This window comes from Moschus berezovskii, chromosome 13 (assembly GCF_049115385.1).
Source record: "Moschus berezovskii isolate FMDL1 chromosome 13, NW_MosBer_1.0, whole genome shotgun sequence".
NCBI lineage: Eukaryota > Metazoa > Chordata > Mammalia > Artiodactyla > Moschidae > Moschus > Moschus berezovskii.
Window position 1 is genome coordinate 46960140 of NC_142472.1, and position 13959 is coordinate 46974098.

The 13959-nt window shown below is 35.2% G+C and overlaps 1 protein-coding gene across 1 annotated transcript in view; it reads left to right on the plus strand.

Annotated features, from left to right (window-relative positions):
- Positions 1-13959, plus strand: part of LOC148775825 (protocadherin-9-like) — a 435328-nt gene that overhangs the window by 4165 nt on the left and 417204 nt on the right. The window contains exon 3 of the mRNA XM_088842819.1: positions 13570-13616. Coding sequence (XP_088698945.1) covers positions 13570-13616 — 47 coding nt within the window. The remainder of the gene's footprint in view (positions 1-13569; positions 13617-13959) is intronic.

Sequence of the window (13959 nt, forward strand, 5' to 3'; positions counted from 1 at the left end):
TGGACAATCTAAGTAAATTAGGAGACCTGTTTAGTTCATTGACATTTAAGTCCTATTTTCCATATTGCTGCCTTAAATCATTTATTTTACTAGTTCGACTAGATCTCATCTTTCATATACTTGATATTTGGTCTCACAGTTTCTGACTGCACTGAAAGAATCAAAGCTTCTAAAAGTCTTCCCATTCTTATTCTACCCCTCTCCCCAAAACAGACACTCACAAACCACACATATGAACAATAATTTATCAACATGATATCATAGCATTAACTTAATGTGAGAAAGGAATCCTGAGATATTTTACTGGTTGACTTTGAGTGATTATACCCTAAAGAGTGTACATGTTCATGTCAAAGAGCTATGCTATTAGAACTTTAGAACTATATGGTTATACTTATAAATCAACCAGAAAATTCAGTTTGTCCAAAGTCTACTGTTCTCTATAAATAGCATATCTGCAAGTTAGTCATATAGCTCCACTGGCCCACAGAGAGAGTTTGCCTTCAGGCATCAGTTTGTGAATCTGTGCATGTATTTATTTGGTTTATGATGAAGCTAATTGTGTTGTGGATAAAATTGAGGCCAATTTTATCAATTTATTTCCAACTTTTTCATTTGAATTAGCAACAAATTATGATCCTAGGGTTGGCTAAAGGATAATTTCATAGTCTAACCCAGATAAACAAGGGTAAACCTCAGGAGACCTCTCAGTGGTAAAGCAATTTTAATTAGTAAAAGATCCTGAAACTGCACATTCAAAACAAATTGTTACTCAGCAGATATGTGATGCTATCAGTCAGAGTCCTCATTCACAACTAGTGAAAGACAGGGAGCTTTGGGGAAGAGCTGGTGAGGGGTAATGAGAAGTGTCACTTAAAGTTAGTTCCTGGAAGTAAAGATCAAAGTGAAGGACACTCATGCTCCTGGCATTAGAACTCATATCAAAGTGTCAGGTTTCAGAGTTATCTCAATTCTACAGTTTCAGCCAGGGAAAGGGAAATGCTCTGTTAAAACTTTCTTCAAGAAATAAGATTCATTTTGAAGTTCTTAGTTCTTAATTTTTATTTCTTATCAAAGGCTATAGGAAATGGTGGCACATTTACAGCTATAGCTAAACCAACATATTGCCAAGTCCTCATAAAAAGTCGATTCATTCATGAACTTGATTTTTCACTGTTTCGTTTATGAATACGAACTTGTTAAATTTTGATTTTTTTTTACTGCTATCCTAAGTTCTATTTTCAAGAATTAATACTTCTATGAATTGCTTTAAATTTTAGTTATAAACATAAACAATAATAAAATATGAATAATAAATGACTAGATATATTTCTAGAAAGCTTCACCAAAATATTTGCACTGCACAACCTTAAAACTACTATTACTAATAGAAATTGAATAAGAAAGAAAAACCTCACAGCCAAAGTTTTGTCATGTGTTTCAAAAAAGCATTACATGTGAATTTATTGGTCATTTGAAGTCAGATATCTGAGTAGATTTGTCACCATAAGCAGTTAAATACATTAGTAATGAATTTTTTTCCCTTTAGGTAGTCTCTTATTTTAAGACTTTTCAGTTACATGGCTTCTTTAAAATGTTTAAAATGTAAAATTGTTTGGACATTGGTATACAAGTCATATAATTTTTCTTCTGGATGTCCTGCTTGTTTGTGTATGCCTTTCTTTTCTTTTCTTTTAGATTCTTGCTAGTTAGTTCAGTCGCTCAGTCGTGTTCGACTCTTTGTGACCCCATAAATCACAGCACACCAGGCCTCCCTGTCCATCACCACAGCCATCTCATTCTCTGTTGTCCCCTTCTCCTCCTGCCCCCAATCCCTCCCAGCATCAGAGTCTTTTCCAGTGAGTCAACTCTTCGCATGAGGTGGCCAAAGTATTGGAGTTTCAACTTTAGCATCAGTCCTTCCAACCTATTTTAAATGAGTGGTGTATATATATATGTATATATATACATATATATATATAAAATCAATGCCAGGATCCCAATTCATCGCTTTCTCCCCACCTTTGTGGCTATAAGTTTGTTCTCTACATCTGTGTTTCTATTTCTGCTTTGTGAGTAAGCTCATCTGTAACATTTTTCTAGATTCCACATATAAGTGATGTGCTGTGCTGTGCTAAATCACTTCTGTCGTATCTGACCGTTTGCAACACTATTGGACCATAGCCCAGCAGACTCCTCTGTCCATGGGATTCTCCAGGCAAGAATACTGGAGTGGGTTAATATGCCTTCCTCCAGGGAATCTTCCTGATCCAGGGACTGAGCTTGTCTCTCTTATGTCTCCTGCATTGACAGGCAGATTCTTTACCACTAGCACCACCAGGGAAGACCCACATATAAGTGATATTACACGGTATTTAATTTTCTCTTTCTGACTTACTTCACTCAGTATGACAATCTCTAGGTCCATCCACACTAACTGCAAATGGCATTAATTCATTCCGTTTTAATGGCTAACTTTCCATTGTACCTATGTACCTCATCATCTTTCTGTATTCTTCTGTTGATGGCCATTTAGACTGCTTCCATGTCCCATCTATTGTAAACAGTGCTACAGTGAATATTGGAGTGCAAGTATCTTTTTGAATATTAATTTTCTTTGGGTATATAATTTTCTCTTCTTTTCTTTAAGCCAGGAGTGGGATTGCTGGTTCATATGGTTCTTCTATTTTTAGCTTTTGAAGAACTGCCATACTGTTCTCCATAGTGACAGTACCAATTTACCTTCCCACCAACAGTTTAGGAGGGTTCCCTCTTGTCCCCATCCTCTCCAGCATTTACTGTTTGTAGATTTTTCTGATGATGGCCATTCTGACAAGTTTCACATGATACCTCACTGTAGTTTTGATTTGCATTTCTCTAATAATTAGTGAAATGGTAACCCACTCCAGTATTCTTGCCTGGAGAATCCCATGGACGGAGAAGCCTGGTAGGCTACAGTCCACGGGGTCGCAGAGAGTCGGACATGACTGAGCGATGGAACGGAACGGAATAATTAGTGATGCTGAGAATCTTTTCATATGCTTGTTTTCCATTTGCATGTCATCCTTGGAGAAATGTCTATTTAGATCTTCCACCCCTTTTTTAACTAAGTTGTTTGTTTTTTAAATAGTAAACAGCATGAGGTGTTTCTATGTTTTAGAGATTATAGAATACTGTTGAAAGAAATCAAGGATGACACAGACGGATGGAGAGACATATCATGTTCTTGGATTGGAAGAATCAATATGGTGAAAATAACTATAAATACAAAACAATCTCCAGATTCAGTGCAACCCCTATCAAATTGCTAATGACATTTTTCACAGAATTAGAATAAAAATTGCTTAATTTGTATGGAAACAAAAAAGGCCTTGAATAGCCAAAACAATCTTGAGATAGAAAAATGGAGCTAGAGGGAGGAATCAGGCTCTCTGACTTCAGGCTATACTATAAAGCTATAGTAATCAAGACAGCATGGTACTGGCACAAAAACAGAAATATAGATTAATGGAACATTGATAGAAAACTGGCATAGAAAGCTCAGAGATAAACCCATGCATCTATGGTCATATAATCTATGACAAAGGAGGCAAGAATATACAATGGAGAAAAGACAGTTTCTTCAATAAATGATGCTGGGAAAACTGGACAGCTACTTGTAAAAGAATGACATTAGAACAATCCCTAACACCATACACAAAGGCAAACTCAAAATGGATTAAAGACCTAAATGTAAGACCAGACACTATAAAACTCGTAGAGGAAAACATAGGCAGAACACTCTTTGACATAAACTGTAGGGAGATCTTTTTGACCAACCTCCTAGAGTAATGAAAATAAAAACAAAAATAAACAAATGGCACAAATTATACTTAAAAGTTTTTGCACGGCAAAAGAAGTCATAAACAAACTGAAAAGACAATCCCCAAGATGGGAGAAAATATTTGCCAACAAAGCAACCAATAAGTAATCAATATTTGAACACACTTCTTTCATGTTTTCAGATAATCTTATCTAAATGCAACCTTACTACTCAGATAATGGAATAATTGATTAATAATGCCAGTGATAGCAACAAAGGAAGATCAAAGTAGAAAAGAGTGAAAACATAATGGCTTCAACTCTATCTAATGCAACTAGCCAAGACAGTTATTCCTTCTCCATGTGACAGAAAGCTGGTACTGAAGACATTTAGAATACATAGTTCCACTTTCCCAAGAAACCCTTAGGAAAACGGAAAGTCTCTTCCTCCAGTATTTTCATTTAATATTCCACATCCCATCAAACTATGACTTGCTGGACTGTATGGTTCTGTGTGATCATCTTCAACTCACCAAGAAAAATGTGTGTGTGAGAGACAGAGAGTAGGATTTCAGGCATTCATCTGGCTCTGAATGTTGGATGTAAGACTTTCCATTTCTCCAGCAGTATAACTTAAAATCCTCCAGCAGTTAATAGTTTTGTTTTAACACCAGCAGAGCAAGGACACCTTAAACAGTACCATCATCAGCTCTACAAACTTGTCGTATGCCACTTTTTCTGGTCCTTGCCCATTTACCAACCCTAAGGTAAAAATAAACTAGAACAAAAACCCTATCCCCTAATCAGGGCACCTTCGAGGCAAAAGTCAGACCACTGTTTTTAATGATTCCTTAAAATCATCAATTTGAAAAAGAAATAGAGAAGGAAGAGACTAAGGTCTGGAAACAGCTGCTAATGGGAGAGCAGTTGACTGTTCAGAAGTAATAATAGGAAATAAATGTTTTTAGTCTCTCAGGGACAATTTAGCAGGATATCTGTGCTCTACAATGGGAGAAAAAAGAAAAAAAAAACTGCTGCAGACAAAGCAGATATTCTTTTTGCTGCTGCTTCTGCTAAACACACAAAATATATACCCTAAATGGAGGGATAAACCACATTAAACTGTATCTGGTTTCACATATCCCAAGGCCTGTTTTAGTGTACTTATTTTTCTATAACTCATGCTATAACTTGGCACAGTGGTCCTCCCCCAGTATGTAAACCTTCAATGTATAAATGAGTGTAATAAGTCTGATGATGTTAGATCTCTTCCCTAATGATGAGTGTATGCACAAAATATGCCTTTGAAATTGTGATTCAGTCATTATTTATCGAACATTGATCTCAGTAAGAGTAGGAATATATTTGACAGTAAAACAAACAGGGCTTAGAGGAGAAAATGGCAACACACTCCAGATTTCTTGCCTGGAGAATCCCGTGGACAGAGGAGCCTGGCAGGCTAAGTCCATAGGGTTGCAAACAGTCAGACACAGCTGAATGAGTGAACATTCACACATGCAAAACAAACAAGATATTCAGGACTAGTGGAAGTGTAGACAATTTATCATTGCACTGATCGTTTTTATATTGTCATTTTTCAAAATATGAGTCACTTTTCTCATCATTGGGGATAATTTGGGATATATGGATGTGTGTGTGTGCGTTTTGCTTTCTTTGTGCAAGTGGAGAAAGTATATACAAAGAACAAGCAAGGGGGTTGGCCCTTACACGTAAAAATTCTGTCCTAGAGCAAGTTAATCACTGAAGCTCTTGGTCTCTTTCCTGCTTTGCAAAAAAAAGGATGCTAATTTTAAGTCTTTATTTGATGGTTCAGATGGTAATGCAGGAGACCAGGGTTGGATTCCTGGGTCAGGAAGATCCCTGGAGAAGGGAATGGCAACCCACTCCAGTATTCTTGGAATTCTGGAGAATTCCATGGACAGAGGAGCCTGGAAGGCTAGAGTCCATGGAGTAGAAAAGAGTTGGACATGACTGAACGACTAACAATTTCACTTTCATTTGAATATAAAGTTCCTAATATACCGACGAGTAAACAATAAATCCTCAGAGAGTATTAGTTCCATTTTTTCGTCCTCCTGGCTGCTAACAGTATTTCTGAGAGAAATACTGAGAGCCCAAATCTGAGAGACCATAGATTGCAAAGCACAGAGAACCATTATTTTATGTACAGTTAAGAAAGCAATGCTGACAATTAAATTACAACATAATACTTTCTTAGAGCACTGATTATATGACACATCCTGAATCTAGAATTCATGTATACATTTTTAAGAAAACATTGTGAATAAACAAATGGGTGTTTAAATTGTGTTCATTAGGCATAATGATTTAGGTGTTTCAAATTTGAAAGTAATTCATGCTTACAGTACAGAAACAGAGGTGAAATTGATGATAACTATATGTATACACATTCATGTGTGTATTGAGGAAAGACATGGAAATAAAAAAGTAAATTAACCAACAAAGGATCATGACTAAACATTACCCTTAAAAATTGTCTGTCTTATAGCTTAAGCAATGGTCTGGAACAAATTAATATACAGCTTTAAAAACTATAAGTACCTCTTAAGCAAAGATGATTTTTTTTTCTACTTGAGAAATTAGAATAGATCCAAGAAATACTTGAATATTAAATACAACTCAAATTAATACTGTTTCTTCTTATTGCATTTATTGTTTTTAAGTGGGAAAAGTTTTATCTCTAAATACATTGAGTGACACTGGCATCAGTCAATCAATTTATCCAATAATGTTATTTCTCCAAACTGATTTGATTATATTAAATTACTTCAGGAAACAAGCCACTCAACACAAAAAAATGCAAAGAATCAATGTCTAGCAAAGGCAAGGAGTCTCTAATAGAATTCTTTGATGTGGAGGCACTGGAATACTAACATTATGCTAATAATATCACAACAGATAGGGTAATCTGTATAAGTGGTGCTGAGGGAGGAAAGGAACAGGCCGAGCAGACTCCATCTTGAAAAAGAAGGAAACTCCATCTTGCACTTTCAATGAGCTTTGGACTATGAGACTGGTAGCAATGGGGACAATGTACCTACAGCCGAACTGGCCTCCTGGACTGATAAACCCCAGATCCCATACCAAGATTTCCCGTTGCCAAAAAGAATGTAATAATCCCCTACATAATCACTTTTGTAATCTTTATGGCAAACATTGGTGTAGGCTACAATGTATAACCAGCTGACCCTTCTGATTATGAATCATGGCTGTAACCTGATTGTATCTCCCTTTAACACATTCCAGGCTAGGTTTAAAGAATCTGGGGATGTAGGCTTGAGCAGTAAACTTAAGGTATATAAGGACAAAAGTCAGTCAGGGTCCTTGGCTAAGAGGTGACTCTGCCTTGGGCCCGCCTGTGTAATAAACTGCACTCCACTATCTGCATTGTCCTTCTGAGTGAGTTTGTTTCCTAGAATGCATGGCTACAACAGTGCTACTTCACACTCACAAGTGTGCCTAGTTTGGGAATGCCTTTCTCTGCTCCATTGGCAGGAAGAACTATTATGGCATGTATTTCCATGAATTCTTGGAATGTAATACACATGTAACTACATGGAATATAATACATGTAATACATGGAATGTTATTTTTGTAATATACAAAATATACAAAATTTGTAATATACAAAAATAACACACATACACAGCATTCAGGCCAACTGACTACCAAAGGATTACTTCAATATGAACTTCAAATTACTATAAAATGCTGCACAGAGAATGAGGACTTTGTTTAAAGTCACATTTGGAGTCAGAAAGTGCTTAGTTTTTAATCTGGTAAAAGCCATCCTTGTGTCAATCTAGGCCACCAAGGGGCTTCTTTGCCTGCCAGTCTCTTTGTTCTCCTCTTACTTGGCATCCTTCCTGAGTTTCTTGGGATCATGGCCATGTGGGAGTCCCATATGATTATGGGACTTTATGTTCAGATGGACCGATGCCAGGTGCCTTCTGTTTACTCGTATTAGCCCTTCACCTAGAAACGACAGAAGCAGCAGTGATTCAGTGCCCACTTCTTACAGTGGGAGAAGCTGAGCCAGAGCTCACTGGAAGCTAAAATGATCCACAAAAACTGAGCTGAGCCTTCCCTAACTTATTTGGAGCTGGAATAGAAACTCATGTAAATGGCTATCACGTGTTAGATCCATTGATTTCTGTGTACTTTATTCTGGGTTCTGAGGTATCCTAACGAATTCTAATGCCCATTGCCTGGTGGCCCAGCACACAAGTATAATTAAAACACACATAGGACTTTGCTTTAGAAAACTCCTTTCTGTTGTCTCTTTTTCTTATTTCTACTCTGACTTGCTCTTCTGGGGCTAGAAGTAGTCCTCCTTTATATTTTAAACATTTAAATGTTCTTACTTCCTTTGGGGAATTCAAGAAAACAATAACTCTGTCCTGGAATTCACCAGATAATGGTAAAATCTGTCATTTGTTTTCCTTTCTCTGTTTAAATGGAGATCTTTGGTGTACCTTACCATCGTAAAAAATGTTCAAAATTAGAATTTTATAAGAATTCATCTGCTTCTTATCAGCCTATTGTCCTATTAGTGGAAAGCACTTTTACAATAGTATTAAATGAGTTAAGATATCCTGGAGAAGGGAATGGCAACCCACTTCAGCATTCTTGCCTGGAAAATCCCATGGACAGAGAGAGGTGCCTGGCGGGCTGCCTCTGGGATCCTAAGAGTTGGACAGGACTAGCGACTAACAGTTTCACTTTCACTTTTCATTAACCCTTTCAAGGGACTCTAGAGGAAGGGATCTTTTAAATACCCCAACTTTCAGTACTCCTAACAGATGCACACACCTTGAAATGTGTACACCTTGCCTAAAAGGAGTCACTTTCACAGTAGGTGAATGATATTAAAGAAAAGAAATGGAAAATATCATTAGCTTTCAGAGAAAAACTTAATTTTTTTAAAGAGAGAACAAAGTACCTAACCAAATTTGTTTTTCAAAGAGCAGCCCGAATGCAAATAAGAGGGAACTTTTCTAATTAGGATGTAATTCCAGGAACCTCTGATGGTGTCTTAAACTCTTGTGAATATGGAAATTTCAAGCTTTTTCTCTTAATTAACTCAATTCACTATACTTGGGATGGACTGAGCCTTCATTGGTAAGCATTAGTATTATATTTTGAAAGCTGTAGGTCAGTAGGGCCTCCCCCATAAATGCTTGTGCTCACAAGTGTAGTTTTTCAGTAACAGGCTGAGTCAAATAAGTGGCCTGATGACAAGCATTTGTTTTGGTTTTCCTACTTTTTTTCCCTTTTAAAATCTTTCATTTGTTTTGCCAATATGCCTGCTTTCCTGGCACATCTGCTTTCCTCCTTAGGTAGCGTTAGTTCTCTCAGAATCAATTGCAAGCAGCTTGCAACCAAATGCCTGATTAAAAAGTTAGCAGACCTTGAGTGCAATTACTTCAGCTCTGTAGCACTCAGGCATTAAACCTGGTGTTAATTGTTTCCCACTTTTGTAATGATCCTTATAATAGGATAAAAACAGAAGAGATCATTTCTTGTAGTTAAAACAGCAGAAAATAAAGTCATCCACTCTGATTAATCATTTCAATATGAAATTAAACACTATTAGGAGTAAATATGTTAGGATAATTTTGATTCCAGCAAAAGTCATCATTTATTCTGTGTCAAAATTTATATTGCAAAAAACCTATTAATCTAAGAAAGAAGTTTCATAATAAATAATCTTAAAGTGATTACTTAAGGAATTTTATATTGCTTTTGAGCATTATGTACCTTAATGTTTATCACAAATATATATCCTTATGTATTATGTAAATTACAGTACAGTCAGAATGGTTTATATTTTAAAATGTATTATAAAATTTAAAACACTTTAAATATTTTGAGTGATTGTTCTTATAAAAAGAGAAGAGTCACTAAGAATGTTGTATGGGAAGCATATTTTAGCTAATAAAGACTTATTGTGGCATTTCATAACACTGAAAATATTCTTAAAGATTTAAATTCTATGATCTAGAATATCTATTCAGATATTTTCTACACATGAAAATAAATACTTGAAGACCTTACCTCTTCTTTGTTTTTCATTCTGTATAGCTATTTGCTGCCTTAGGATATTTTTAACCTGTGATCAGGAGTCTGATCACTTGTCGGCGGGGGGCTTAACTGCTAGTTTTGACTAATTATGAGTCTCTATTTTCTTTCATAAGAGAGAAGTCATCCATGGCAGAGACATTTGTAGTTCCTAAAGAAAGACAACAGAGGCAAGGATACAACTTGCTGAATGGCCTTAAGAATGAAAATGGTTGAAAAATCCACTGAAACAATCAACCGTTCCATATAGTCCATTTCACTTCCATTGATGTATGCTTTTTTAGTTATTAAAAATGCTGAGCTTATCTGCTTATCTTTTTTTTTTTTCATCTGTCAACTCAGGTACATTTTCAGTGTTATTTTCTAAACAGATAAGTATTTTCCTTTCATGTTTAAAAGAACACTCAATCATTCTTTTATTTTGATGCTGTCATTAAAGAAAAAGTTTTGTGATTATGTAGGTTGTTATATATTTTCATGCAATACATATTTCGGATGCCTGTCAGATGCTTAGGACTATCACAGATACTAAATATATCAAGTCACAAAAATATGGTTCCTGACCTTGAGGAATTTCTAGTTTTAATTCTGATTTGTCATAATTTTCTTAATGTATGATTTTTGATCTCAATTTCTGATAGTAAGCTGAAAAGAATAGATGTTTAAATGAATTCTGAAACAAACAGTAGTGTATCAAAATACCATTATTAAGTACCGAGAATTACTGAGACCTAATGATTAAATCCTAAAAATGTAAACATCACTATACTTATGCTTATGTTTATGTATTTCAGTGGAACCAGTAAAAATCAAGAGATCTTCAGAAGCATTTGTAAATCTGCTTCAGTAGCATCTAAAATTTTTAATGATATATTTATTTAGGGGATATAGAGTTTGAGTTCCACATGGGAAAGCAAAAAAAAAAAAAGTGGACAATGGGAATTCCCTGGTGGTCCAGTGGTTAAGACTCCATGCTTCCAATGCAGAGGGCCTGGATTTGATCCCTGGTGAAGGAACTAGGGCTTCCCTGGTGGCTCAGAGGTTAAAGCGTCTGCCTCCAATGCGGGAGACCCGGGTTCGATCCCTGGGTCGGGAAGATCCCCTGGGGAAGGAAATGGTAACCCACTCCAGTATTCTTGCCTGGAGAATCCCATGGACGGAGAAGCCGAGTCCACGGGTCGCAATGAGTCGGACACGACTGAGCGACGGAACGGAAGGAACTAGATCCTACATGCCACACAAAAGTTCCCTGTGTACTGAAACCAAGACCCTATGCAGCCAAATTTAAAAAAAAAAAAAAAAAACGTAGACAAGAGTCTACTTCTGGAGTTATTAATTCATATTTTTGCCTGGAATTATAAGCTAGTGGGATTGTGATTCAGAGCCTTCTAGGGTCTGCCAAGTAGCCATGCATGGGCTGCCATAGCCCTTACTGAATGACTTCTCTGGTTGAGTCAGATCCTTCTATTATATATGTTTTTTATAGCCTGAATTTCTTTTTCATAATACCAAACATATTTGTAATAATTTACTCATCTATTTCGTTTATTAGATTGTAAGTTTTATGAGTGGAGAGATTGTGTCATTCTTGACTGAAAAAGTATCATCAGTATTTAAGAGCACCTAATAGAAAGTGGGTGATTAACAGTTTTTGTTACATGGCTGGAATTTTTTGTAGCTTAAACCATTCTATATAGCATGCACTCTCCATATTTTCAAGTTCTTTGATGGTGTAATTTAAGATAGGTCCATTTTATGGGGGCTCAAAATTTTTTATAGTTTTTCTTTTAATCTATCTTGTTAATGTGTAAATCTCTTGCATATAGTTTGAAACTTCATAATGAATTTAGTGAACAGAATACTTTGTAAGATTTTTCAACATATATTACTTAAATAGATTTAAGTCTTAAGCTGTTAAATTTTAATTTCTTCCTTCACTATTATAGTACTAACAATATTGCTCTACAAACATAAGGAGAGATTATATTTGTTTGAGAGTCAAATGATGTTGCCCTTCACAAAAGAGCTTTTTTTCTGTCAGAGTTTCCCAGGAACTAAAATTGGTTTGATCAGTTATCATCCACACTGCAGTTTCAATGAAAATCTAGATTTTCATGTCTCTGAAAAGTTAGTGATCAAACAAGATATCTGAACCACATTCTCCTCGTGCTTTGTCAGTCTGTGAAACCTAAGATAAGATGTTTTCTATAGACATTAAGCTCTATGATCTATTCCAGGAAAGTAATTCCTTAATTCCCAAAGTACCAACATCTATCTTCTTCCATCTGTCAGGTTAAGACATAAACTAGATCAGAATTATTTTGTGATATGAAGAACATTTCATTTCATCTTCATGAAGTTGACTGTCTGAAATATGTCCCTAAAGTGTCAAAATTGGCTTATATCATTGTAAAATATAAATTAAAGTGTATACTTATTGGAGAACCTATTAAAGTTTATACTATTTCAAAAATTTTAAAAAGGAACCAAGGATAATTGTGGCAAAATCAAAAAATTACACACACAGAAATATTCTTTTTTGAAATGCATATAACTATGGAAGTATAGAATATTTATTTCTGACTTAAAAAAGGATCACTCAGGCTAAATATGATAGTGATAATACATGAATATCCATATCACATACACACTAAACTCTATAGAAGTAAAATTCAATATAATGCCAAACAGCACCATCATCTTTTAAATTCCATGAAAATAGCCTGAATTCCCTTCACTTTCACTAGTAAAGTCTTTTCCTCCAATCTTTTCTTGTTTAATCCTTGTATTTTTTAAAAAAATATATATATACTTTATTTTTAAAAGCAGTTTTAGGTTTCCACAAAAATTGTGCACAAATTATAAACTTTCCATATATACTCTTCTGAATAGGTTCTCCTATTAACACTTTGATACATCTAATAATAAATAATATTGATACATTATTATTAACTGAAGCCTGCATTTAACATTAGTGTCAACTCTTAGTGTTCTAATCTTTTTACATCTTCAGGATAGAGCAAGTTTTCTTTCAAATATTTAATTGCATTCTCCCATTTCATTTAGGTAAGCATAATCTTAGCATTTGTTCACAAGAATAATTTCACCTAAAATAATTTATTCCAGACTAGCAATTTGCCAATCTTAAACTTAAAATTTGCCAATTTTTAACATTGTGTACATAGGACAATATATTTTTGAGTACTGAGATCCTAAATATAAACTTTAGGAAATGTAATTATTTCTTTTTCTCATATTGCAGGGTGCCTTACTGTTCTTTAATTCATAGGCCAAATTGTGTCATATAATAAGTTACCTCTGGTGTGGAAAATTCTATAAATGTTTCATTCTCTGTCCCAGACAAAAACAAGGAATTTCTGGGTACACAAGTTGGGTCTTAGTGTCAGGCGATTTCAAAAGTGTTCACTTTCTTATCTTCCAAGAATATTGCTAATGTTTTTGAGCTTTTACCTTCTGGAATGCTGTGTCCACATTTGAAACACAATATTGGAGTGTTTTGCTCTTTGAAGGTAACTACATTTTTCTGAATATAGCTCATTATTATATAGATGCTACCTAAATCTACAGAAACTTTTGACATACAGAAGTTTTTGACAGCTGTTTGAATTCTGTATTTGTATTCAGAGAAGCGAATAATCCCCAGTGCACAAATAACAGAGATTGGTGACTCGGTAATGTTTTCAAAGGAAAAACTAAGAGCCACAGGGCAAGTAGTGATTATCACTGAGATGTGGGAGTAAGTTTTGTTTCAAATATCAGACTCAAAGTCACAGTGACTGTCTGCAATAATAGGTAGATTTTAGAAAAAAATGAAGTCCAGCTACTTTGAATGTTCAGAACAAAGGCCACTCTACCCAGGAGAAAAGAGATATAAAGTCTTACTCATGTTTATTCCAACTGGGTTAGTTTCTCTGTTTTCTTAAGATCATTATAAGGGCTCTGATTCTGGCAGAGTACAGTAGGTAGTTACATATTATATTTTTTCAAAGCAAAGAAAATTAAAACATTTTCCTC